The 26,378-nt window shown below is 37.4% G+C and overlaps 5 protein-coding genes and 1 pseudogene across 5 annotated transcripts; 2 read left to right on the top strand and 4 right to left on the bottom strand.

Annotated features, from left to right (window-relative positions):
• Positions 1–91: 91 nt before the first annotated feature.
• Positions 92–752, bottom strand: LOC147938992 (uncharacterized). The gene is made up of 2 exons (XM_087465829.1): positions 576–752; positions 92–496 (listed from the first exon to the last, which is right to left on the bottom strand). Exons 1-2 carry the CDS (start codon positions 750–752, stop codon positions 92–94), a joined length of 582 nt encoding a protein of 193 aa, XP_087321955.1.
• Positions 753–1,668: 916 nt separating this feature from the next.
• LOC104711997 (uncharacterized) lies at positions 1,669–4,767 on the top strand. Its single transcript, XM_010428785.2, has 8 exons — positions 1,669–2,573; positions 2,728–2,875; positions 2,973–3,123; positions 3,220–3,345; positions 3,423–3,503; positions 3,657–3,849; positions 3,941–4,211; positions 4,294–4,767. The coding sequence occupies exons 1-8, from the start codon at positions 2,382–2,384 to the stop codon at positions 4,530–4,532; spliced, it is 1,401 nt and encodes a 466-aa protein (XP_010427087.1). The 5' UTR covers positions 1,669–2,381; the 3' UTR covers positions 4,533–4,767.
• A 78-nt stretch (positions 4,768–4,845) lies between these two features.
• On the bottom strand, positions 4,846–6,612 carry LOC104711995 (cyclin-dependent kinase B1-1). The gene is made up of 4 exons (XM_087464917.1): positions 5,801–6,612; positions 5,623–5,692; positions 5,292–5,430; positions 4,846–5,153 (listed from the first exon to the last, which is right to left on the bottom strand). Exons 1-4 carry the CDS (start codon positions 6,426–6,428, stop codon positions 5,061–5,063), a joined length of 930 nt encoding a protein of 309 aa, XP_087321043.1. The 5' UTR covers positions 6,429–6,612; the 3' UTR covers positions 4,846–5,060.
• A 216-nt stretch (positions 6,613–6,828) lies between these two features.
• Positions 6,829–9,806, bottom strand: LOC104711994 (FKBP12-interacting protein of 37 kDa). The gene is made up of 13 exons (XM_010428784.3): positions 9,546–9,806; positions 9,376–9,437; positions 9,205–9,272; positions 9,080–9,116; positions 8,889–8,976; positions 8,734–8,798; positions 8,561–8,638; positions 8,427–8,474; positions 8,026–8,079; positions 7,532–7,693; positions 7,317–7,386; positions 7,181–7,236; positions 6,829–7,070 (listed from the first exon to the last, which is right to left on the bottom strand). The coding sequence occupies exons 1-13, from the start codon at positions 9,616–9,618 to the stop codon at positions 6,909–6,911; spliced, it is 1,023 nt and encodes a 340-aa protein (XP_010427086.1). The 5' UTR covers positions 9,619–9,806; the 3' UTR covers positions 6,829–6,908.
• Positions 9,807–10,945: 1,139 nt separating this feature from the next.
• Positions 10,946–12,510, bottom strand: LOC104715646 (F-box protein At3g62430 pseudogene; annotated as a pseudogene).
• Positions 12,511–13,308: 798 nt separating this feature from the next.
• On the top strand, positions 13,309–15,056 carry LOC104711993 (uncharacterized). Its single transcript, XM_010428783.3, has 3 exons — positions 13,309–13,631; positions 13,978–14,604; positions 14,692–15,056. The coding sequence occupies exons 1-3, from the start codon at positions 13,482–13,484 to the stop codon at positions 14,845–14,847; spliced, it is 933 nt and encodes a 310-aa protein (XP_010427085.1). The 5' UTR covers positions 13,309–13,481; the 3' UTR covers positions 14,848–15,056.
• Positions 15,057–26,378: the final 11,322 nt, after the last annotated feature.

The following is a 26,378-nucleotide window of genomic DNA, read 5'->3' as shown; positions in this document are numbered from 1 at the left end:
AGTAATTGTTAATCACAAACAAAAGCTAATGTATTTATAGTTAGTTTTAAATAACTTTTTTTTTGTTTTGACAACAAGTAAAAGAATTAGCTCAAACGAGCCAATTGGGAACAGAGTCGTTTACAAAAGTAATAACATGCGGTTGGGTACGAACTTGTCTTGCCAGACGATCCGCAAGCATATTGTCCTTCCTCGAAATCAAGGTCAAAGAGAAATTCAAGAATTCTGTCATATCCACCTTGATGTCGTCGAGATAAGCTGAGTAAGCTGGCCAGTCGGAGGGAGAAGACACTATCTTCACCAAATCTGAACAGTCTGTAAAGAAAGCCACATCTAAAAAATCATGACCTATCATGCAGCGCATAGCCCAAACAAAAGCTTCGACCTCAGTATGAAGTGGAGACAGACTACGGCGGAAATAAGCGGCGCCCATAAGCGGGGGAGACCCCTGAGACGACCGACAAACCCATCCCGCACCAGAAAACCTATCTGTATCCTTCCATGACCCATCAACAAATAACAGAAACTTGTGAAAACAGGGGAGAGCTGAGCCCCCCGCACATTCGGCCAAAAACTGGCTGTGGGCAATGGGGAAGAATATCCTCCTCCTCACTCTGAGCCTTGGACCAAAGCTTTGCCTCACTGGCGGCTAGTCGTGCCACTTCATCCGGTCGCTCATCCTCGTTTTCAAATACTTTTGCATTTTCGGACTTTCCAAATATATCATAGAATCCAAGGAAAAGCAAACACATGAGCATCCGAATTTAGTTTTAAATAACTTTTTTCAGCTAAAAACTTAGAATTTGGTTTAACAAGGAATAAAGTTTTATACACGGACAAAATATACAAATACAGTCAACCTCATTAATTGCCATTTAAACAGCGTAAGACCGTTTTACACTCCACGTATAGACAGCTCTTCCTAAAAAAAATGGTTGTTGGTTGAACTTAAAATTAAACAAAATTTGTATTGATTGACCCATATATTTATATCGTTTCAAAGATTTGCATTAATTAGTTCAGCTATGTGGAGGTGGGAGAAGAAGGGAGATTGATACTAGTAAAATAATAAGGTGAGGTTACGGGGTTGATATCACTGATAGTAAATCACATGGAGAGACCATGCTTCCTGCGTTATCCGTCGCTTTTTGCCTAATTTCGTGTGGGTTTATTACGTAAACAAACTCGAATGATCTTCTAAGTCACCGTGTGTCTTTATCTGGGTCCATTTCTTCGTTTACACGAGACTGGGTTTTGTGTGTTTGGCCCGCGTTTAATCTTGTTCGCTTACTATAATAATCATGTCTTATTGTTTGTTTTTTTTTTATCGACCTCTTTTGTAGTGAATTTGTGTCGTGTCACGTCTGTTAAATTTTTAAATCACATGATTGAAAATTTTGCTGAAAAGTTGAATTGACTTTTCGTACGTAATAACATTGTTCCAAAAGATTGACCATATTTATATTGTTTCAAAGATCTATTTGCATTGATTAGTTCAGCTTGAGGTGTGGGAACTGGGAAGAATGGAGATGATAAAAATAATAAGGTGAGTGTCATGATTTGACTTTTTCTGCAATGAATTTGCGACTTCTGTTTTTTTTTTTTTTTTAATAATCGAATGATTTACAAGGTAAGTGTCTTAAATATTCCAAAATTTGCGGAAAATTTAAATGATTTTTTTCGATAATTTTCTAAAATATGTAAAAATGAATATTTCCGAATGTCACCATAGTTTTTCACCAAAAGGTGAATGGCCACCAAAGCTTATGATAGTGTGTATGCATGCATGAGTATTTGAATTGCTCTCTCAACAATTGTATTTGTGGTGGGATAACCATCCTTAAGATCAATAATATTCATCTTTGGAAGGAAAAAATAAAAAGTGAAATAAATGGATTGCCCGTCTCGAAGTTTATATTGGGCCTTAATAAGCCCATAAAAGCTAATTTCTTCCAACTTTGTTTTGTTTGACGCTAAAACGCTACGTTTTAATATATTCAATTTTTGTTAATTTAACTTATGTCTTCGATCTACGCGAAAATAATTCAGATCGGTTCGATTTCGTCTGGTTCATGCTCGAAATTGAGAGTTTTGAAACAAAGAAGAGCTTTTGAAACATTGAATCCCAAATCTGAATCTTCAAACATCGCTTACGTCACACTCCCATGTAGTAGACGTCACTTCTCGTCTTCCTCCCTGGAGATAACCCAACTCTCGCTTCTTCTTCTTCATCTCTTCTCCTCCCCTAAAGCTTAGGGTTTCTTTCTTCTTCACTTTTCTTGTCTTGTCTTCCTCATCATTCTAGGGTTTCCAAAAAAAAAAAAAATCGGAACCTGCTGTAAAATATTAGGGCTTTTGAAGGAGGAGGAGGAAGGAAGTAGATGGAAGGAAGAAGGATTACAGCAAGCCCTAGACCTTGTAGTGGAAGAAGAGTTGTGGCTAAGAAAAGGTCTCGACCCGATGGGTTCGTCAACAGCGTTAAGAAGCTTCAACGTAGAGAAATCTCATCTCGCAAGGATCGAGCTTTCTCTATTAGCACTGCCCAGGAGAGATTTCGTAACATGCGTCTCGTGGTATGTTTCTGAATTTTCAATCTTTTAGGATTTACCCTAATTTCTTTGATTCTGGAGAATCTCCCTCCCAAACCCTAGAAATAGGCTTGGGTTGCTCATTGTTTACTTAAATTCTCTTAATTGGCATTGATTAATTACTAATTTTGTATTTCAGGAGCAATATGATACACACGATCCAAAGGGACATTGTTTAGTTGCATTACCGTTTTTGATGAAAAGAACTAAAGTTATCGAGATTGTCGCTGCAAGGGACATTGTCTTTGCTCTTGCTCATTCAGGTGTCTGTGCAGCTTTTAGTAGAGGTAATTTGAGTAACTTTGAGTTCGTTTACTTCATTCAGCTTTGTGTCTTTGTAAGTTTAGACGTTAGACCTTTTGGATTGTTAACTTTCATTTGCAGAGACGAACAAAAGAATATGCTTTTTGAATGTTAGTCCAGATGAAGTCATCAGGAGCTTGTTCTACAACAAGAACAATGATTCCCTCATCACAGTTTCGGTTTATGCTTCAGACAATTTCAGCTCTTTGAAATGCAGATCCACTAGAATTGAGTATGTTGTTTTCCTTCTAGGTTCTCTTAGCTAGTGTCTTTTTTCTTTCTGGGTTATTCGAACTAATGTGTGTTTCTGGTTATTTTCAACTATTAGGTATATTCTGAGAGGTCAGCCCGATGCAGGGTTTGCCCTTTTTGAGTCTGAATCATTAAAGTGGCCTGGATTTGTAGAGTTTGATGATGTCAATGGAAAAGTGCTGACTTATTCTGCGCAGGACAGGTTATTTTCTGGTCTGAACAACCTAAATTTTGTGACTACAAGTTTCATCCTCTGGTCCTGATAGTTGTTTCATGCAGTGTGTACAAGGTTTTTGATCTGAAAAACTATACCATGCTATATTCGATATCAGATAAAAATGTCCAAGAAATAAAGATCAGGTAACTATCCTCCATCTGTGTTTGACCCTTTTTTTTTTGTTTTATGTTTGCAAATATTGAGAATGCTGATTGCGTTATTGTTCTGTCCACTAGTTTGGGTTGAAAGACTTGTATCTTCTCTAACTGAACTGCCCATTTGTTTCCCTGCATCAGTCCAGGGATAATGTTATTGATCTTCAAGAGAGCTATCAGTCATGTTCCTCTGAAGATTCTGTCAATAGAAGATGGCACAGTTCTCAAGTCCTTCAATCATTTGCTCCACCGAAACAAGAAAGTTGATTTCATTGAACAATTCAATGAGAAACTTCTTGTTAAGCAAGAGAATGAGAATCTTCAAATTCTTGACGTGAGTTGATTTTTGTCTGATTCAATCAATCTTTAGCTTTTGTTTTACATTTTTTTTATAATAACGAATGGTTTCTGATTTGGAAACTCAGGTAAGAAATGCTGAGCTAATGGAAGTTAGTAGAGCGGAGTTCATGACACCATCTGCGTTCATATTTCTGTATGAGAACCAGTTGTTTCTGACATTCAGGAATCGGAACGTTTCTGTTTGGAATTTTCGCGGAGAGCTCGTGACTTCCTTTGAGGACCATCTTCTATGGCATCCGGACTGTAACACAAATAATATCTACATAACAAGTGATCAAGATCTGATCATCTCGTACTGCAAAGCAGATACCGAAGATCAGTGGATAGAAGGAAATGGTAAGTAGAAGAAGCTCATCAACATTATATAACCCTATAATCGAACAAATATCATTAATGGTGTGTTTGTCGTATGGTGCAGCGGGATCAATCAATATCAGCAATATATTGACTGGGAAGTGCTTAGCTAAAATAACACCAAGCAGTGGACCTCCAAAAGAAGATGAGAGCAGTAGCAGTTGCGCGGGGAAGAACTCAAAGCAAAGAAGAAATGCGGTAGCTGAAGCTTTAGAAGACATAACGGCTCTTTTCTATGACGAGGAACGCAATGAGATATACACAGGAAACAGACACGGCCTTGTTCATGTGTGGTCCAATTGATTTCACATCACGTCATCATCGATAGCTGCTGCTACTACTACTACTACTGTGTATTATTTTGTTTCCTTCAATTGTGTGTAGCGATCAATATTTTTAACTTAGTGTCTTTGAGCAGCTACTTGTGTTGTAAACCATTTGTGGGCAAGTGTGTGTGTCAGAATACCAATTGTGTACACTAATACCATTGTACGTAACATTTGGGTTTGACAATTCTATAAAAGACCCTTTATTTTCACATCGAAGGTCTCACTTTAACTCTCAAAGTTGACATCTTCAGAATGCTGAGCATCAAGTTTGTATGATCACACAAGAATAAACGATCTTAAGGAATCATCTCATTGCTACCACACCATTGTGTTTTACATTCACTCGATAAAACAAGCTTTACCAGTTTCTTCAGCAAGACTACAGATCTCTAATCCAAACATAAGAAGACACTGATGTGTCGGAAACCAACAGAAAACAAATGTTTAACATTCACCAAGACGATGACAACAGAATCACCAAAGAACTTGTGTGTGTTTCGCTTCAGAACTGAGACTTGTCAAGGCTGTCGAAATATGGGTGATCAAGTGCTGTTTTTGCTGAGATTCTTTCGGCTGGATTGTACTTGAGCAATTTCTGCATTTGTTCAAACATAAAGCTCAATCAGAAAGAATTAACAAAGCATTGTTCAGCTTAGGAACAAGAAGAAGAGGAGTTTAGATCTGCTCTGCAACAACAATATTCATATGCTATGGTCATCAGGCAGTGGATTACCGTGAGAAGATCAACTCCATGAGGTGAAAGAGAAGGAACAGCAAGAGTTAAGTCTTGCGGCTCCCACTTAGGGTAAACATGCCAGTCACGGAGAGTGGAAACACCAGGCCATTGCTGCTCGGTTGGTGTTCCTAGCAACCTCCATGAACCAAAAAAGGAACCATTAGCAAGATCATAGTCTTTCTACTCAATTGAACTATGGATCTATGAAACCTGAACTATATAGAACAAACTGTTTTCAATTGGTAAGCTAGCTATGCCATTCAATGATGCAATTCACATTGACACTGGACAAAACCAGAAGAACCAATGGAAGGTAAACTCAAAATACCTGAAGATATGAAGCAACTGCTGAAACTCAGAATCACCAGGGAAGAGAGCTTGCCTCCTAACCATCTCAGCTAATACAAATTCAAAGATAGCAAAAAACAACAAACATAAATACAAAAATCACAACGCAGAGAGACGAAGTCAAAGAACAGCAAAAAAACATCATCAGAGAGACTAACCAAAGATACAACCAACAGACCACATATCAACAGCAGTTGAATAATGAGTGGATCCAAGAAGAACTTCAGGAGCTCTATACCAAAGAGTAACAATCTCATGCGTATACGACTTAAGAGGAACAGTAAAAGCACGACCAAGACCCAAATCAGCAATCTTAAGAAGCTCTTTATCTTTCACCAGAAGAAGATTCTGCGGTTTCAAATCACGGTGAAGCACACCGTGACTATGACAATGCGCGACTCCTTTACAAAGCTGAAACATCAATTTCTGAATCAGAAAAGGCTCAAGCGGCTTAGGATTAGGTCCTTTCCGATACGAATCGATGAATTTCTTAAGATCAGTGTCGAGATACTCGAAAACGAGATAGAGATTGGATTTGGGGGATTGTGATTTTGTTGAAGGCTGATGAACGTGTTCGACGCAGAGCAATCGAACAACGTAGATCGATGTAGATAACATCTGGAGAAGCGAGATCTCACGAAGTGCGGTTGGTGGGATACCTTCTTCGTCCATCTCGAGACGAGTCTTCTTCAGTGCTACGAGCTTACCGGTTCCTTTCTCCATCGCTTTGTAGACTTTGCCGTATGTTCCTTCTCCTACCTTCTCTAGCTTCTCGTACTTCTCCATTTTTTTTTTTTTTTTTGAAAAAATTTGAACTGTGACGGTTTCTGGATTCTGTGATGATGAACCCTATTATTTTGATCTGATTAATGAAGATGATGATGGATTTGTGACACGTCACTCTGTATTTTCCCGCTCCTTCGGATTTTGAATTCGTTCGTAACAACTAATTGACCTAAATTTGTGATTTATTTATCTTTTGGGGGAAAAAGTGTAATAAATGTTACTTTTATTTATCAGTATTCGATTTGAGTACTCCAATTTATTTACTATTACACTTTTGTCCCCCAAATTTTAGACTTATCTATATTGTAGTTGTACTTATCTGATCAATGGTTTTGGAGGAAACTTTTGTAAAGAAAAAGATACTAAGAGGATGAAGAATTAGCACTGAAACAATAACAGATGCAGAGATATAAAATGAAATTAAAATGTGATTTTAAAACTTTCGAAATGTACAAAACATCTGTTTGATAAGCTAATGTTCTATTCTCCACCATCAATTTCTTTTGCATCTTCATCAATTTCAACAACTTCATCATTCTTGTTGTCACTTACTACAACATCAGGCACAACAATTTCCATCCCTTTCTTTACTCTCGCTATCTCCTTCTCCTTCTCTTCCAATTTCTCTTGCAATATTATTACCTGAGAGATTCATCAAAGTCACCATTTCCAACAAAAAACCATAATCATTCTTCCGTTTTTAAGAAAACTCTTAACAGGAATTAAGAGATAAAGACAGATGATTAATTTACCGTTTCGTTTGATCTCTCAACATCATTTGTTAATTCCTCCATGTGTTTGAACAGTCCTGCATTCCACAAAACCTCAATTCCAAATTCTATCTGTACAAGAATCTTTTGCTAAATCTAATATCAACATGTGACTTACCTTCAAATTGACTTCTGAGTTCTGCGTTTTGAGACTTCTGCATTGTAAGCTTCATCGCTAGTTCATGAATCTGTAAATACAACATGAACATAGGGAAATATCAATTGTCTTACCCTTTTCAGAAAATCATGTTCTATAGAAGAATACGACTGACTACTGCTTCTATAATCCAAGTAATTTCAGATTGTGAAGACTGAGAGTAGAACAAGCTATACCTTTCCTTCAGCAGCTTGGTGCCCAATCTCCTCGTTTTCCTCTTGCAGGGTTTTGCATTTTGCCATAAGCATTTTTCCCATCTTGCTTTGAGTAGTAAAAGCAAGTGCTGCAACATGATCCTGGAGTTCATTTATCTTCTTGTCTTTTTCCCCAACTAGATTCTGCATTAAACAGATATATGATGTCAAGCTTCATTTACTCATTTTTCATTGCAAGTTTGCAACAAATATAAGAAAAAATGTTTGGAGATTTCATCTGCAACTGTACTTGCGACCTAAGAGAAAATCAAACAAGCTGATTTATTACCAGGAATCTCCAAATGAAGACAGCATCAGGCTATAAGTTATTAAGTAATCGTCTTTCAGGCCATTCATAACTCAAGAAGAATTTAGACTAGTAGCAACAAGTTTGGATTATCTAAGAAAATATTACCACAATTACATACTTAAGATAGAGTAGTCTAACGCCAAATAGAAAAAGAGTAGGTGCAAACCTTCAGGCGTGAAAATTCTTCATGAATTGCTGGATCCAGCAACAACCTCCTCGCCTACAAAGTTAAGTCAATAATATTTCAAGTACTCTGCTATCTGATCATTTCGAGCTGCTAGATGACTAATGTGATTTGACATAATAGCCATATATCTCAGACTTAATTAGGCACCAGGAATAGGATTACAAGGAACATTGCATATCATCATAATATCATATTCAGACCAGAGAAACTACAGGACTAGAAGATTTTTTCCCTCTACATGAATCAAGGTCGAGGATGACATAAAAAGAAGAGGACTATACCTAGAGGTTAAAGTTGCTTCAACAACTAACTTTCATGGTTTATTTTGTTGCCATAAGTATATAACTTATTTCAGAATGAAAACATGTGGAGAAGTGTACCTGCATTGACGCTGGCTTGAGTTGAGATTTCAAATCACGAATAGCTGACTAGAATTACAAATCCAAGAAGACATTAATTCTCTGCGATGTTCAAGAAAACATAGCATTTAAGCGATGAGTTCGTGGAGAATTACCTTCAACTCTGCCATTTCCTGTTCCCGTTTTGCATATTGTACAATGCATGAAGCTTCTTTTCTTTTTGCAATTTCTAACTGAAAAGAGAAATAACCCATCAAACCATATTTGAAAAAAAAAATCAAGACCTTCATATTGATAAAAATACACAACCTATTGCTCAAATGCCAACCTGTTCTTTCAAAGATCTCTCAGACGATTTAAGGTTTTGGATATAGTCAATCAGAAATCTAGGTTCTGAAACCAAACAGAATCATTTTTGAATAGTCAAGAATTTGCATTACATAAACAAATACGCAAACCAACATTTGTAATGGAGAGGCTAACCAGGAGATTTTCCAGCAGGAACAAAGGACTCGTTCTGAAACGCTGATTTCCACTTCTGAATCTCTGTCTTCGCTGATTCGAGCTCATTCTAACCAAATACAAATAGTAAGATACAACAAAAAGATGCAATTGTAATTTGTAAACAGCAGCAATGGTATAAACTGAAATAGAGTAGAGAATAGTAACAATACTTGACATGAAGCAAGATCATCTTTACAATTCTGAAGACTGCCAAAGAGAAAGAGGATAGAACAAGGTTAGGATTAATACATTTAAATTCGTAAGCTTTTGCACACAAAGATTTGATTAAAAAAACCTCTCTCGGAGTGACAGAATCATCCCAGTAGCAACACCAGGTGCTGCTTCCTCCACTTTAGTTCGACCCTAAACAGCGATAATTTCAAAATTTGAATCTCAACATTGATCAAGCAGGTGAGCAAAAAAACTGAACTTTGTGATAATATTAAAATTTTTGAAAAAGGCCTACCTTTTTTGATCCGAAGATATCATCTTCATCGTCTTCAAGATCACCGAAGCTTCTTTTATTACCTGAATGATACAGATAGAAAACAATGAGAAAAACCTCAACTCCAATCTAACCACAAAAAAAAAAACAAAAAAACAAAAAAATCGTGAGGAATCCATTAATGTGGAGACCTGAAGCCCTGGAGGCATTTGCAGCAGCGGAATAATCTCCTCCGAAATCGTCGTCTTGTAAGGAAAACTCCATTGGAGGCACAGAGATTTCTACGGGGATTGTCGCTGGTGGAGTGAACGGAGAGTGTGACGAGAGCGACGGCAATTGAGAATTTAGGGTTTTAGATTTGGGGGAAAAAAGAGGAGAACGTGGTCAACCCGGGTCCACCTTCTGGATCCGCGGTTTTTTTTTTGCTTCTTTTCACTGAAATTATTATATTTAATGAAATAAAAACCCATAATTATATTATATTTTCTAGGCCTGGGCACTAATACCCGTTACCCGTATTCGACCCGTTACTCGGCTCGTACCCGTCCCAAAAAAAGGGTACCCGCAGCTTTAGGGTCGAGTAAAGGATATTATATTTATATTACCCGTGAGTAAGGGACGAGTATAGGGTATTAGTTTAGTTTTCAATACCTGTCCCGTTACTCGGCCCTTTACCCGTTTTGCTACCCGACCCGTAAATACCCGTTAATATTTTGTATTATTATTATTATTATTTATTATTAATTTATAGAGTTAGAGTTAAAACCTAAGTTCAACTTAGCCTAACTGAATTAATATATTATTTTTATTTTCAAAATTCGTAATTTTATAATTTTGGAACTATATATTGCATAAATTTATGAATTTTTCATTTTTTGGATTTCAAAAGATAAAATTATTATTGCGATTATTAACATTTTTTTATCGGGTACTCGTTTTCGGGGTAATAATAAAGGGTCGGGACGAGTAAAGGGTCAACTATTTTTTACCGGGTACCCGTTTCTCCGGGTACCTGTTATTTAAGGGTCGGAGTAAATTTTTTCTATTACCCGTTAGGGTCGGGACGAGTAAAAGGTCGGAGAAAATTCAAGGGTACCCGTCCCGTGCCCAGCACTAATATTTTCTGTACAAATTCATTATTATTATTTTTTATTTTTTTTTGGTTTGTCTTATGAACAAATTCATTATTTACTAGGTGAAAAAATAAAGATTTGGAGTGTGGTTAATGAATCGTTGTGTTGCCTATACAAAGACCTTTACTCGTTTTGTATAAGTTGATAAAATCATCTAAACTAAAACGTTATTAGAGCAGAAGATAACATCAGTCATATCAATATTCCATTCACCAAATTGTCAGATATTGACTGTATACAAGTAACATGCAACACAAACCGAGTAATGAAAGACCTAATGTAGCTTTTAGAAACGACACAACAACCAGTGAGAGTCTGAGAGATGGCAAAAAAAAATGTCAAGCTGTTCTATCAAGGAAAGACACTAGCTAATTAAACAAACCCAGTTCTCATGTTTTCTCTTATCAGAAGATATGGAAGAAGTTTCATGTTGAGGGGAACAAACTGATGATGTTTGTTCAAGAAAACTTGACCTTGACTTTACATTTTGACGAAGCTCTAGGAAGCATTAGGAGATGCATCATGATCTTCATCTTAAAGTCATTTCTGCTTGCCTGACTATGAAGTTCCAACAGCTCAAGACGCGGCAATTTCTCCAACACATGCTTTATTTGCACCATCTCTCCGATATCTCCCTTGAACTTTGTTATCGTTAGAACCTTAATATGGCATGACAATAGGAAATAATAGCCATCCAAGCATTTGCAAACAGAGTTCACATCCCCACGGTCTTGAGTAGTGTAATGCAAAGCCTTGGAAAAAAAAAAGAACAAAGGAAGATTTTGTCAGAGTTTTTGATTCTTTTGTTTAAACAATATATACTTTTAGAGGGTGTGCCTTTGGTCATACCTCAACGGTGAGAGTCTTCAGATTTGGAGATTTCTCAAGCAGAATTGGCACAGCATCCCAACAGGAAGAAGCTACTTCAGTGCTAATTGATAAATGATTCAGGTTTTCAAACACTGGTACTTTTTTTTTTTGAAGGTATTAAACACCTGGAACAGAGTTTAAACAGACAACTTTAAGTCAGTCATAACTTCAACAAATCATTCTAATGTCTAGCAAGATTATGATTTTCGTATCTCTCTCAATGGTTCCTCCTAGCTAGATACTCTCTAGTTGTTAAGCTGCAGTAACATATTAAAGAGAAACAATAGAGATCACTTACATGCATTGTGTCAACAGCGCCAATGCTCAGATTCCGAACATTTTTTAAGCCCTTCATCAGATTCCTAGCATCGTAGTGATCACCACCAAGAAAAACAAGAAGTTCTAGCTTAGCTTCAACAAGTGAGTTGAGATTAACAACTGGATACTCATCTCGGACGATATCAAAGTACTCGAAGTATTCAAGACTCGGAGTATCAAAGCTAATAGGCTCATAACTACATCCAGTATGATCTCTCCAACCTCCACCTCGAAAAGTAAGTCTCTTAAGGATCTCGCTAGACACAATGAGAGACCATTTCCAATCTTCACTGTCGTTCCTGTATATGACTAACTCCTCAAGCAAAGGGCTAGCAGAAACAAGCCTTGTAAACGCACAAACACCAGCAGTAGCATTGAACCGAACTTTATCAAGAAGGAGGGTCTTCAGAGCTGGAAGCGAAGCGCTTCTAGGGATGTTTTCAATAACAAAACCAGATCCTAGTCTCAATTTCTCAACTTTCTTGCAAGTGAAGACTTCAGATGGCAGTGCGTAACCTTCATTGAAATTTACGTCCAGTTCAAGAACCAAAACACGTCGATTCAACACGTTGCGTACACAGTCATTGACAAGATTGTACGTAACTGAATCAAAATCCATAGACCGCAGCTTCAAAGAGAACCTCCTTATACGGTAACTATCACGTCGAGCCAATAACACGGAGACGAAGTCTTTGAAGCTTCCATTGGATTGAAACGAGCGATCAGAAACTGAAACATTCGATATGATAGTAATCTGATTCAAGCAGTTCTTGGAGACTATCTTTAGGTGTTCTGACTTGGAACAGATCTCTTGAACTCTCACGATCTCACTCATGATTTCACGACTTGTACTCCAACTCAAAAGCGATCAAGAAACGCGATCGACGGTGAACCAGAACTTAGCGTATGTATCGTCGGAATCACACACCACCCCAGAACAAACTCGTCGGAGTTACAGTTACAAGAACAGAGCAACGATACTCTGCTCTCGTCAAGAAAGAGTAAAAAAAAAAACTCAGCGACTCATCTAATTCTCACTTATATCCTCACTTATCTTGGTAAAACTAACCCAATAGATAAGCCCATAACCAAGCCCATTATGACTTGAAACCAGATTTTTTATTTATTTTTTCACAAAACACAGTTTCCTCGAATTATTTATAGCGATATATATTTTGTTTGTTTGATAAATTTTAAAATTGATAGTTCGCCACTTAGTTAGGGAGATTATTTGTATTGATAGTTTGTCACTTAGTAAGATTTAGTCCCTTTTTCCCTTTTCAATGTAGTATTCAATATGTGTCTAATTGCATCTAAAAGAATCGTATGATTGTATCATTATCGATGAGAGACCTTGACATTTACGAGAGAAGAACACAAATCATACTAGTTCATTAAATTTTACTGTAACTTTGATTGTTCTTGAATGTAAAAAGACGTATTTTTAGAGGCTATTGAAATCAAGAAATTTTGATTGAGACAATGAAGGGAGTAACAAAGTCCAAAAATCATGGATTTTTCAGAAAATCTTTTTTTTTTTTCTCCTCTATCATTTCATGGAACATCACAAGACACTGTTTTTGTCTTGTTCAACCAAAATATATATTAAAACAGATAAGACCTTAAAGATCACGTCTTCCTTTGGAAGGACTTATTTATAGTGAAACTTTACCTCTCGCCAAGTTGGACTTCATTCAACTCTTTTTCATAATATATTAATACAAACAAGAGTGAGTTCATAAAACTAGAGAGTTGTATATAATACAAAGCAAGGAAACAAGAAGAGAGGAGAAGAAGAAGAGGAAAATGGCTGCCTTATCAGAAAACGAGGCTAAAGCTTATCTCGACGCAAGGCCTAGATATCCCATCGATTGGTACAAGAAGATTGCCGCACGGACACAGGACCACAAGCTTGCTTGGGATGTCGGAACTGGTAACGGTCAGGCTGCTATTGGGGTAATTATATCAACTTTCTAATTCTATCTTTTTTAGATCTTGGAAAATCTAAAACCTTCTTATATACTTGTAAGACCAAATTAGTTTGATTTGTGATACGGCGATTATGCTAATAAGTAATAAGCCTAGCAACAAAATGTACACTTAGGAGGGCTCTTTTGTCGACCCATGTCAATTATGTTGGTACTTTCTCATTATATTCATCAACCATATCCATATATGAGACCACGTGGATAAATCATATACTAGTACGTATATAATATAGCAAAAATAGAATCTTGTTCATCATACTATAATACATATTGTAGTCTTGACAATACCGAGAACTCTCTTTATATCTTTACAGCTTGTGGAGCATTACGAGAATGTTGTGGCTACCGATATAAACGAAGCACAACTCAAACGAGCAATCAAACACTCAAGAATCAGTTACCATCACACTCCAATAACGATGTCAGAAGATGAGATGGTGGCTCTAATCGGGGGAGAAAACTCTGTGGATCTCATAGTTGCTGCGCAAGCTGTCCATTTCTTCGACCTCACCACATTTTACAACGTAGCAAAACGTGTTCTTCGCAAAGAAGGAGGCCTAATTGCCGTTTGGGTATACAACGATATCGTTATCTCGCCCGAGATCGATCCCATAATGAAGCGTCTTGTGGACTCTACTCTACCTTTTAGAACTCCTATTATGAATTTGGCATCTGACGGTTATAAAACGTTGATGTTTCCATTTGAGAGCATAGGGATGGGGTCCGAAGGAAAGCCTATAACTCTAGACATCCCGCATAAACTCTCGCTTAAAGGCTTTATAGGGTTCTTGAGATCGTGGCAGCCCGCGATGAAGGCCAAGGAGAAAGGTGTAGAGCTTATAAATGAAGATCTAATGACCAAGTTTGAGGAGGCTTGGGGTGATGAAAACCAAGTTAAAGATGTTTTCTACAAGGCTCATATGATTGTTGGAAAAATTCCGGTATGATTACAATAAAAGCATAATTTACTTTCACATTAAAATAACAATATTGTTGCTTATGTTTTAGTTAATAATTTATTTGTGCAGGAAGTGAAATGCGAATCTGATCAAGTACTGTCCGAAGATAGTAAAAAAGATCTCTTGCTGCCAACGGAGGTTGGAAGAAAACAAGAAAGACGACAACCATCCGATGAAGGAAACATACGAAGTAAGAAACAAAATACTAGTGAAGATGAGGCATAAAAAGATGAATCATATCAGTTATCCGATATTAAAGCACTCAACGCCGTTGGTTATTGTACAACGCCTGAACTATAATAAGTACGTGGTCGTACTAAATAATGCAGCTCATGTCGAGTATGTCAAAAATAAATGGAATTGGAAGTCTGAAATTAAGAATATATGAAGTTGTGAGAATTCAAGCGTCATATATACCACTCAGCTATTTTGGATTTGATTAGTGTTATATTCGTGTGATCGTCATGAGTAGTAAAGACCAAATCTCATTAACAAATTTCATATGTATAGTTTTAATGCAAATTAACTTTATTGATTTTTATCTGATATCAGAAAAAATCTCTGAATAAACCTACTCTTGCTTCAGGTTTGATCTGTTGTGAGATAAGTGAAAACTTTTTTAAAAGTTAAAGATAATGGAAAACAAAGTTGGCATCGATAGTGATACTTAGATCACGTTTTAGCCTTTAATTTCTAGAGATTTAGTCTTCACAAACAGCTCTTTAAGTATACGTTTTAGACTTTTAGCTAGCTTTTTCCTCTTTAGAGAACTAATCTGGCATCTAGAGAGCGTCTAGAATCAACATCATTTTCCTGAATTATGTAAACTTTATTATTCTCTAAAATCATGATGTGAGAGTTCTGAAATATCTACAACTGAATTTAATAATACACACAAAAATGAACTTGCCAATAAATTCTAAGAATGTTTCATTATTTTCATTTATTTCCCCTTAACTTTCCATCTATGTATATAAACGTTATTTTATTGAGTACATATTATAGAAATTCAGAAAAGAAAGAAAAAAAGAATGCTTGGAAATGAAGCACATAAATGGTTTTTCTTATTTGGATTTGAAGAATCAATGGGTGATATAGACAGGAATCAAAATGTCAACTTCTATGATCCTGTGAAAAAATCAAACATGAATGATCCAGATTCCTATATAATTGCACATCATTGATTTGTGGATCTATCAAGTGATTTATATTGCATTAAGTATTTTATCTTTTACTTTATATTTTCAGTTATAGATCTGACAACAATTTTAAATTTTTGTATACTATTCTATTACAATTGGACCTCGCAACAACCTTTCATATCAACGTTGAAGTCTTATTTATTAGTTCATTTAGGACTCCTATATACATATTGGTCTTCTATTTTTAGGTGTGCTCTGCTTGTTTTAGAGTTTTAAGTTTTAACTGTTAGGAATTTACAAACGGATTCTGTTTGTTGCTTTGTTTCTTAAAGTCGATAGTTCCGAGTGTGAAAAGATCAACAGTGAGTTGCTATAGAGCGTTGTTGGCCAATATCTATCGATATCAAGCTGTGAAATATGCCATTAATTAGACCATTATTTTAAAATGTATCAACGGATATTAATGATTAGTTCAGACAACTAATTAAAGATTTCATAGTACTAGTTAATGACTAAACCACATGTGAACACATAATTCTACAAGCAATGTTAAATAATGCATTGGATCTCGGTATCTCTTTAAGTCAGCGGCACTGTGTTTTTTGCTTACAAGATAATCCAATCTTTAAACAATTACTTTACTCTAATCTTCGAGATGATTCGAAGAATTTTAAAACACACATATATACACACGGATAAACAGATTATTTTATATCTATGACACAAAAATAAAATGTTTTTCGTCATTTCAGTGTAGTGCTAATTTTTTTCGTAGTCAAGTGTTTTGGTAAAAGTTGCGGACTGTTGTTTACCACGACACTCCGTTTGACAAAACCTTGCAACCCAATTTCTCAAACTTGCGACACTAGGGTCCGTGGCACAAAACCCACATCAAAAATATCATGGTCTTAAAACTCTTAATGTCACATCTCAACAACTAGTTAATGTAATTCAAAGGTATATTGGTAACTGACTGGACGGGTATGTAAGAAATGTAGACTAGAAGAGTCAGGAGAAGTATGAGTAAGAAATTAAGAATTATAAACATATAAATAAGAATTATAATGAAATAAAATAAAAGAATCAAAGTTGTACACTATTTTGACCTAAGAACAAGCTCTTTATATTGTGTTTTGGAATTTTGTTAAAAAAGAACATTTATTTTGAATAAGAAACGACATACATATTCCTTTTTTTTCTTTTGCATTTTTCATTAATTTTCGAAAAAATATTTCTATTCGTTAAACATGTTTTGAGTTCTAAATAAAACATCAAAATTGATCAGACAATTTAAGTGTACCTCTTGATAGCAATACTCGACTGAAGCCTCAAGCCAAACCAGAGTATTTGCTTTCTACATCCTCTGCAAAACAACAAAACGGTGTCGCTATACAACTGAATCAAATGGGCCAAATGCAGAACGAAAAGAAGCCCGTTAAGAAGCCTGCCAAGCCCACAACGATTCAATGGTCATCTCTTACCTCCTCTGCAAACGCTGCAACAGTTACGTCATCAACAGACAAAAGGCAAACTTCCATTGAAGACAAAACCATGCCAGCATCATGTCCGGACAAAACCATAGAAGTAAAGAACTCAGCCACGCTTCCCGACAGTACGACTCAAACAAACATAAAGAGATCAAGTTGCAGATCGATGATAGAGACATCTAACCAATTCACAGCCTTAGATGCAAATTGTGTAGTTGGATGTTGACATCTGTCAAGGCACTCTAGGGTTTATGGAACTTGTATAAATAAGCAGATTACAACATTGTAAACCTTGAGCTGAATAAACAAAGTTCTAAAATTTCACATTTCATAAACGATTTAACTCTGCTTTCATGGTATCAGAGCTTAGTCGGTCTGAACCTATGATGAATCGTCAGGTTGGAACTTACACGGTTCCTACCTTGAACGTCACCAACTGCGTTACCATCACCCTCACTAGTCAGAACTATGTTCTGTGGAAGAACCAGTTTGAGACCTTTCTAGCCGGTCAAGGTCTACTCGGATTTATCAACGGATCCATCTCTGTTCCTCAAGCTACTGTCACCACCACTGGAACTAACGGCACACTATCAGAGAGCCCAAATCCAGATTATCAGAGCGAGTATCAGAACTGGATTCGTACCGACTCCGTTGTTAAGTCCTGGCTGCTAGGCTCCTTTGCTGAAGATATACTCAGTCTTGTTCTCAACTGTTCAACGTCTTATGAGGTATGGACCACTCTGGCGAATCATTTTAATAGAGTTTCCTCCTCTAGGCTGTTTGAGCTTCAGAGAAAGCTACAAACTATAGAAAAGAAGGATAGGACTATGGAAGTGTACCTTAGAGAACTTAAGAATGTCTGTGATCAACTAGCTTCAGTTGGTAGTCCTGTCACAGAGAAAATGAAGATATTTGCTGCTCTGAATGGGTTAGGACGTGAATATGTGCCCATTAAAACCACCATAGAGAATGCAGTTGACTCTGTTCCTGGTCCTACTCTGGATGATGTGATCCCGAAGCTCACAGGTTATGATGATAGACTCCAGTCTTACTCGGTCGAGAACTTGGTGACACCACATCTCGCCTTCACTGTGTCTCATCAGAACTCTCAGGGATATTACCAACCCAACAACAACAGAAGAGGCAGAGGAAACAGAAGGTTTGGTCGTGGTGGAAGAAACTCCTTCTCGACAAGGGGAAGAGGTTTTCATCAGCAGCTCGCCAGTGCATCGAACTCACAGAACATCACGTGTCAGATTTATGGAAAGAATGGTCACCCTGCTCTGCGTTGTTGGCACAGGTTCAACAACAGCTATCAAGCTGAGGATACCCCAGCAGCTCTGACTGTAATGTGTATTACTGATGTTGCAGACCAGCACGGTCACGAATGGCTGCCAGACTCCGGGTCCTTAGTACATGTTACACCCTCTACTCAAACTCTGCATCACTCTCAACCATACACTGGATCAGACTCTGTTATGGTAGGTGATGGTATGTTTCTTCCCATTACTCACACAGGATCCGCCAGTATAGCTTCCACATCAGGTAATCTACCTTTGAATGATGTGCTTGTTTGTCCTAATATTGCTCGGTTACTGTTGTCCGTCTCTAAGCTAACATCCGATTATCCATGCACTTTTGAGTTTGATGATGATGGTGTTCGTATTAATGAAAAGGCAACCAAGAAGCTACTGGTACCGGGAAGAACGCGTAATGGTCTATACTCACTGAGGGAACCGAAGTCTCAAGTCTTTTACTCCACTAATCAACACCTTGCAAGTGACGAAGTGTGGCATAGAAGGCTTGGTCATCCTCACCCTCAAGTTCTCCAGAAGTTAGCTACGACTCAGTCTATCTCTTTCAATAAAGTCACCAAGTCGGTGTGTGAAGCGTGTCAGCTCGGGAAAAGCTCACGTCTTCCTTTTTCTCCTTCTATTTTTCTTGCTTCTAGACCTCTTGAGAGGGTGCACTGTGACTTATGGGGTCCCTCTCCAATAAACTCTGTTCAAGGGTTCAGATTCTATGTAGTTTTTGTTGACAACTATTCCAGATATATTTGGTTTTATCCACTGAAAATAAAGTCAGATTTCTTTTCAATCTTCACTATGTTTCAGAAGTTGGTTGAAAATCAATTTGACTGCAAAATCAAATCATTTCAGTGTGATGGTGGAGGGGAGTTTATTAGCACTCAGTTCTTACAACACTTGCAAAGTTGTGGCATTCAACAATATCTTTCATGCCCACACACCCCTCAACAAAATGGATTGGCGGAAAGGAAACACCGCCACATCACTGAGTTAGGATTAGCAATGCTATTTCAAAGCATGGTTCCATCAAAATACTGGGTCGAAGTGTTCTTCACAGCTAATTTCCTTATCAACCTGCTTCCTGCTGCACATCTTGAGAACACCATGTCTCCGTTTGAGAAACTTTACGGTCATGCTCCTATCTATACATCATTGAGAGTCTTTGGATGTGCCTGCTTCCCAACTTTGAGAGACTATGCCTCTAATAAGCTGGATCCGAATTCTCTAAAATGTGTCTTCCTTGGATACAATGAAAAATACAAGGGTTACAGATGCCTATATCCACCAACAAGACGCGTTTATATCAGTAGGCATGTGGTGTTTGACGAATTCTCCTTTCCTTTTGCAACAGTCTACAATTGCTTGCTTCCCCAGTCTGGTACCACTCTCACCTCTGCATGGTATAAAGGTCTGCAGTCAGCACCAGACACTCCAGAGCAAGCTTTTCCGCACTCGTCAGACTCCACAATGTCATCTCTCCCTCAACCTGTAGTGTCACTTACTCCCCTTGCAGTTTCTTCATAAACACTCCCAGACACTAATTCATTACCTGATTCTGAGCTTGGTGAGTGTTCTGAGCGTACGACAGACTCAGACTCTGCTTCTATTGGCGACAGCTCTCACCAGGCTCAAGACAGTAGTATCCTATCATCTCAGGACCAAACCGCTGTTGACACTGCAATTTCCTCTGTTAGTGTAAACAACGATCACCCTATGGTTACAAGAGGGAAAGAAGGAATCCGAAAACCTAATCCCAAGTATGTCCTGTTGTCACATAAAGTTTCGTATCCAGAACCTAAAACTGTTACTGCAGCTCTCAAGGATCCAGGCTGGAATGGAGCGATGACTGAGGAGATGATGAATTGTAAAGAAGCACATACATGGGACTTAACTCCCCCTACACCCGATATGCATATCCTTGGTAGCAAGTGGGTCTTTCGAACCAAATTAAATGCAGACCGCACATTGAATAAGCTCAAAGCTCGTTTGGTAGCCAAAGGCTTTGATCAAGAAGAGGGCATCGACTACTTAGAAACATATAGCCCGGTTGTTAGAACACCAACAATTAGATTAGTCCTCCATGCTGCTGTAACACACAACTGGGAGCTCAAACAGATGGATGTAACAAACGCATTCCGTCATGGTGATCTCCAGGAAACAGTGTACATGCGACAACCTGCAGGTTTCATTGATAAAGACAAGCCTGATCACGTCTGTCACTTACGCAAATCGCTATACGGCCTAAAACAGTCTCCACGAGCATGGTTTGACAAGTTCAGCAATTTCCTGTTGGAGTTTGGTTTTAAGTGTAGTCTACTGGATCCTTCCCTTTTTGTCTATGACCGTGATGGCAATAACATTCTCCTCCTCCTCTATGTAGACGATATGGTTCTCACTAGAAACTCCTCTAGCACTCTCACACATCTTCTTGAGGAGCTTAATAAACATTTCAGAATGAAGGATCTCGGCCAGGCTCACTACTTCTTGGGCATCCAAATCCAAACTTTTACTCACGGTTTGTTCATGTCACAGCAAAAGTATGCTGAGGATCTTCTGATTGCTGCTGCCATGGAACACTGCTCCCCAATGCCAACACCACTGCCTTTACAACTGGATCGCGTGAAAGACCAAACGGAAGACTTCTCCGATCCTACTTATTTTCGAAGTCTCGTAGGTAAGCTTCAATACTTAACCTTAACAAGGCCTGACATTCAGTTCTCTGTAAATTATGTGTGTCAGAAGATGCATCAACCGTCGGTGTCCGACTTTCAACTTCTCAAGAGAATTCTTCGGTACATCAAGGGCACTGTCACGATGGGCATCACTTACAGCAGAACGAACTCTTTTGATCTCAAGGCATATAGCGATAGCGACTATGCCAACTGCAAAACAGGCAGACGTTCAGTTAGAGGATATTGCACTTATTTGGGCCGCAACCTCATCTCATGGTCGTCTAAAAAGCAACCTACCGTCTCCAAAAGTTCAACAGAAGCAGAGTACCGTTCCTTGTCCGAAACAGCTTCCAAGATCAAATGGATTAGTTCAGTTCTCCGGGAGCTCAACATTCCATTACCACAGACACCAGAACTCTATTGCGACAACCTCTCTGCGGTTTATCTCACCGCCAACCCTGCATATCACGCTCGCACCAAGCATTTCGATGTCGACTACCACTATGTCCGTGAACGTGTGGCTTTAAAAGCTTTGATCGTGACACACATTCCCGGCGACCAGATGATTGCTGACATCTTTACCAAATCTCTCCCAACCGCGAGCTTCAACTTTCTCAGGAGCAAACTCGGTGTCGGTCTTCCCCCCACACCAAGTTTGAGGGGGGCTGATAGCAATACTCGACTGAAGCCTCAAGCCAAACCAGAGTATTTGCTTTCTACATCCTCTGCAAAACAACAAAACGGTGTCGCTATACAACTGAATCAAATGGGCCAAATGCAGAACGAGAAGAAGCCCGTTAAGAAGCCTGCCAAGCCCACAACGATTCAACGGTCATCTTTTACCTCCTCTGCAAACGCTGCAACAGTTACGTCATCAACAGACAAAAGGCAAACTTCCATTGAAGACAAAACCATGCCAGCATCATGTCGGGACAAAACCATAGAAGTAAAGAACTCAGCCACGCTTCCCGACAGTACGACTCAAACAAACATAAAGAGATCAAGTTGCAGATCGATGATAGAGACATCTAACCAATTCACAGCCTTAGATGCAAATATTGTAGTTGGATGTTGACATCTGTCAAGGCACTCTAGGGTTTATGGAACTTGTATAAATAAGCAGATTACAACATTGTAAACCTTGAGCTGAATAAACAAAGTTCCAAAATTTCACATTTCATAAACGATTTAACTCTGCTTTCACCTCTGTTAATATGGGTTAAGTTTTTTTTTTGTTTTTTTCAGTTTCGAGCTAGTCACCAATGATTACAACATAAAGTTCACCCTTGAGCATGCATGGAGGGAGCTTCGCCATGATCAGAAGTGGTGTCTATCTTATGCTACGAAAGGTGATGGAGCACCAAAGAGAAGAAAGGTGGCTGATCACACTTCACAGTCATCTGTGCCACTTATGGACGCTGAAGAGGATCAAGCTCGGCCTCCTGGCATTAAGGCAGCAAAGGCCAAAGGTAAAAGGCCTGTGAGCAAGCCATCGTCTGGTCAAGCAGCTGTTGCTTCAAGTGAGGGGTTTGAGAGCATGTGGGAGATAAGACAAAAGGACTTTGCTTTGAAAGAGAAGCAAAACTTGTGTAAAGAGAAGATTGTCAAGCATAAACTGCTTGAAAGTCTGCTTTCAAAAACAGAGCCACTTACTGAAATAGAAATGGCTTTGAAGAATAAGTTAATGAGTGACATGTTAGAGATGTAGTTATGACGTTTAAGTTTATGTTTATGTCTACTTTAAGTTTCTGTTCTTATAAACGTTGTTAGTGTATGTTGTAATATTCAGTTTATGTACTTCGAGAAGATCGGTTGTATGTTTAAGCTGATGTTTTAATTTGAATTATGTTGAGTTCTGTTGAAGGTTTTGTTATATAAACGTTAGTTTGAGTTCTATTTGAGTCTGAATTTATTTTGTGTTTCGATTATAGTTCAGTTATTGATTGAACCTGAGATTGAAGTTTCATTGAGTTTTGTTTGAGAATTCTGACTCATGTTTCGAATCTTGTTATTAACTTGTTCTTTGTTTTATTTTTAACTTTGTGTCCTTGCATGAGATGAAAACAAGACAATGGCATGGTGTGTATTCAGAATAAAAAGAAGAAGAAGACAAGAGGAATAATACTGGAAGGAAGAAGACAAGAAGAAGACTAGAACAAGACATTGACATGGTGTGCATTCAAAACCACATATTGGTCTAGACCGTGACAGTTTAATTTTCTCATCCATGTGCATGTGTACCTTTGCATAGTAGAAGTGGCATGTGATATATACTTGTATGATAGGTGAACCACAAAATTTGGCACACGATGTACACCACAAGTTTGGAAAACGATGAACACCACAATTTTGGTATATTTTCCTATATAAGTCACAAAGAGAAAGAACAATTTATCTCACAAAGTTTTTCATCGTAAACATTTTTATTTTCTTTCTTCCACAAAAGTATCAAGTTCACAAACACTTTGCTTTTCTTCTTTATTCTAAAATGGCATCTTCTTCTCGTCCTAGTTTTTCAAAAACGATGGATGACTATTTTGATAATGCTTTTGATCAAGCTTTCGATCAAGTTTTGGATAATCAAGTTAATCAACAAAGTGATGATCCTCAAGAAGAAGCAACCATTCCAAAGAAAAAAAGAGTCCACATTGAAAGAGAACGTGAAGAAGGGCATATTCGCTTATGTAACGATTATTTTATTGAAGATGCAGTATACTCTGCTCAAACATTTTGATGCCGTTTTAGAATGAACAAGGGCTTGTTCATGCGTATTGTTGAACGACTCTCCACTGAAATTCCATTTTTTCAACAAAGGCAAGTTGCTACCGGAAGGTTCGGTCTCTCGGCACTACAAAAGACTACAGCAGCAATTCGTATGATAGCATATGGTTGTCCGGCTGATGCGCTTGACGAATACCTCCGGCTTGCTCCAAGCACGGCACTTTCATGCTTGAAACACTTTGCTGAAGGAATCAATGATTTATTTGGAGATGAGTATCTAAGGAGACCCACACCGGAAGATCTGCAACGACTACTCGATATTGGAGAGTTACGGGGATTTCCCGGGATGATAGGAAGCATCGACTGTATGCATTGGGAGTGGAAGAATTGTCCGACCGCATGGAAAGGTCAATATACACGTGGGTCTGGAAAGCCAACAATTGTTTTAGAGGCGGTAGCTTCACAAGATCTTTGGATATGGCATGCATTTTTTTGGAGCTCCAGGTACATTAAACGATATCAATGTTCTTGATCGCTCACCTGTTTTTGATGATATATTACACGGTCAAGCTCCTAAAGTGAAATATAGTGTCAACGGTCACGAGTATCATATGGCTTACTATCTCACAGATGGTATTTATCCACAATAGGCTACTTTTATCCAATCTATTCCTAGTCCACAAGATCAGAAAGCATCCTTATTTGCTACATATCAAGAGTTTGTACGTAAAGATGTCGAGCGTGCTTTTGGAGTATTGCAAGCTCGATTTGCCATAGTCAGAAACCCCGCTCTTTTTTTGGATAAGGCAAAAATTGGGAAGATAATGAGAGCGTGTATCATACTGCACAATATGATAGTAGAAGACGAACGAGATGGATACACTCAGTTTGATGTGTCAGAATTCGAACAAGGAGAATCAAACAGAACTTCACAAGTGGATTTCACATACTCTACGGATACACCTTCAAACCTCACCAATATGATGATCGTTCGAAATGATATTCGTGATAAAAAAAATACATCGACGATTGAAAGCTGATTTGGTCGAGAATATGTGGCAAAAATTTGGCACAAGTCAAGATTATAATTAATTGTTTTTGTAATCTGTTTTTTTAATATGCTTTTATATCATGTAACTTTAAATTTTATGAAATAAAATAATTTTATGTTTTAAAAAATGTTTAAAATTTTAAACAAACCAAATTGTACTTAACATATTATGATTTTGAAAAAAAAAAAAAAATTTAAAAACCCAAAATTAGTATCTACCATTGGAGCATACCATTTTACAGTTTTTAAAAAAGTTTTTAACTTCATTATTTCTAAATATTATAATTAAAAACATACTTAAGTACCCTTTTTTATTATCTACCATTGTACATGCTCTTATAGAAGTACATAAATAAATAACAGCTAATCATTTGGATCAAACAGTTCAAGTCAACAAATCGTCGTAGATAATAGGATCCAACTATGTCAACTGTATCGATTCACATGCATTTTTTAAGTTATATACGTCCTTGGTGATTCTTTTTGATCAACGGTTATTTTAATGCAACTGTCAATTTACATCTCTTTTATTTCAGCGAAAGCAAATCAAAACACCATTAGCTTCCAAATAATCACTACCGTAGTTTTCAGAACTATCAACTGAAGCCTTACTTTTTTACTCATTTAAAAAAGAAAAAAATGCCACTGATTCCTTTTAGAAAAATGTTTTCAATCTAGGGAGTTGGGATTTGGATATATATATCAAACAGTTTTGAGACCGGACCACCAAAGTGTAAATTGAGTTGAGTTATGGGTTTTGACCTGTCAGCTGTCAGCATGTCATATATATTATTTATATATTTTTGGTTAAAAAGTTAAATAGAATAAGAACAAATAATGAAATAAACCATGCATTAATTTTCTACTCTCTATATGACAATTACATGTGTAAACATTTAATAACTGCATATAACAAAATCAACATTAATTTTCTTTATTTATATAAAATCATTTAAAAGTTATAAACAGTAAATTATAAACGCAAAAAATCTGTGTGAATATTGGCGTAGTTTAAATAAAATTTCACCAAAAGTTTGTCTATAGAAAAAGAGTTTTTGGTAAGCCTATACTCTTCTTTTTTTTTTTGGTCAGGGAAAAGCTGAACTCAAGAACTCAAGATAAACTATTAAAGATATTCACGATTACGAAGTATGAACACAATATTTAAAGAAGAAATCCAAATTTTCATGAATTTGATGACTAACCTTTTGTGTTTTCACACCTTGGTCCTTTCTTGTTTTTAGTATGAGAAGACAATTATTACGTCCACTATAAAAGTTTGGTGGAGAGAAGAAATCTTTCGATATGTGTTAAAAATTTTCTACCACATCCTTCGATATGTGTCTATTTATACTTATAGAGTCAAAAAACAAAAC

Source organism: Camelina sativa, chromosome 9 (genome assembly GCF_030686135.1).
Source record: "Camelina sativa cultivar CO46 ecotype springtype chromosome 9, ASM3068613v1".
NCBI lineage: Eukaryota > Viridiplantae > Streptophyta > Magnoliopsida > Brassicales > Brassicaceae > Camelina > Camelina sativa.
The sequence above is the reverse complement of the archived record's forward strand: the minus strand, read 5'-3'. Positions and strand labels throughout refer to the sequence as shown.

Coding starts and splice junctions, on each gene's coding strand:
- LOC147938992 (XM_087465829.1), bottom strand. CDS start 752: ATGTGTTTGCTTTTCCTTGGATTCTATGATATATTTGGAAAGTCCGAA. Junction 497..575: donor TTCCCCATTGCCCACAGCCA/GTTTTTGGCCGA, acceptor GGGTCATGGAAG/GATACAGATAGGTTTTCTGG.
- LOC104711997 (XM_010428785.2), top strand. CDS start 2,382: ATGGAAGGAAGAAGGATTACAGCAAGCCCTAGACCTTGTAGTGGAAGA. Junction 3,850..3,940: donor AGAATCTTCAAATTCTTGAC/GTGAGTTGATTT, acceptor TTGGAAACTCAG/GTAAGAAATGCTGAGCTAAT. Junction 4,212..4,293: donor TCAGTGGATAGAAGGAAATG/GTAAGTAGAAGA, acceptor CGTATGGTGCAG/CGGGATCAATCAATATCAGC.
- LOC104711995 (XM_087464917.1), bottom strand. CDS start 6,428: ATGGAGAAGTACGAGAAGCTAGAGAAGGTAGGAGAAGGAACATACGGC. Junction 5,693..5,800: donor GTCTGTTGGTTGTATCTTTG/GTTAGTCTCTCT, acceptor AATTTGTATTAG/CTGAGATGGTTAGGAGGCAA. Junction 5,431..5,622: donor CAGTTGCTTCATATCTTCAG/GTATTTTGAGTT, acceptor TGGTTCATGGAG/GTTGCTAGGAACACCAACCG.
- LOC104711994 (XM_010428784.3), bottom strand. CDS start 9,618: ATGGAGTTTTCCTTACAAGACGACGATTTCGGAGGAGATTATTCCGCT. Junction 9,117..9,204: donor ATTCTGTCACTCCGAGAGAG/GTTTTTTTAATC, acceptor TCTCTTTGGCAG/TCTTCAGAATTGTAAAGATG. Junction 8,799..8,888: donor TCCTGCTGGAAAATCTCCTG/GTTAGCCTCTCC, acceptor GTTTGGTTTCAG/AACCTAGATTTCTGATTGAC.
- LOC104711993 (XM_010428783.3), top strand. CDS start 13,482: ATGGCTGCCTTATCAGAAAACGAGGCTAAAGCTTATCTCGACGCAAGG. Junction 13,632..13,977: donor ACGGTCAGGCTGCTATTGGG/GTAATTATATCA, acceptor ATATCTTTACAG/CTTGTGGAGCATTACGAGAA. Junction 14,605..14,691: donor TGATTGTTGGAAAAATTCCG/GTATGATTACAA, acceptor TTATTTGTGCAG/GAAGTGAAATGCGAATCTGA.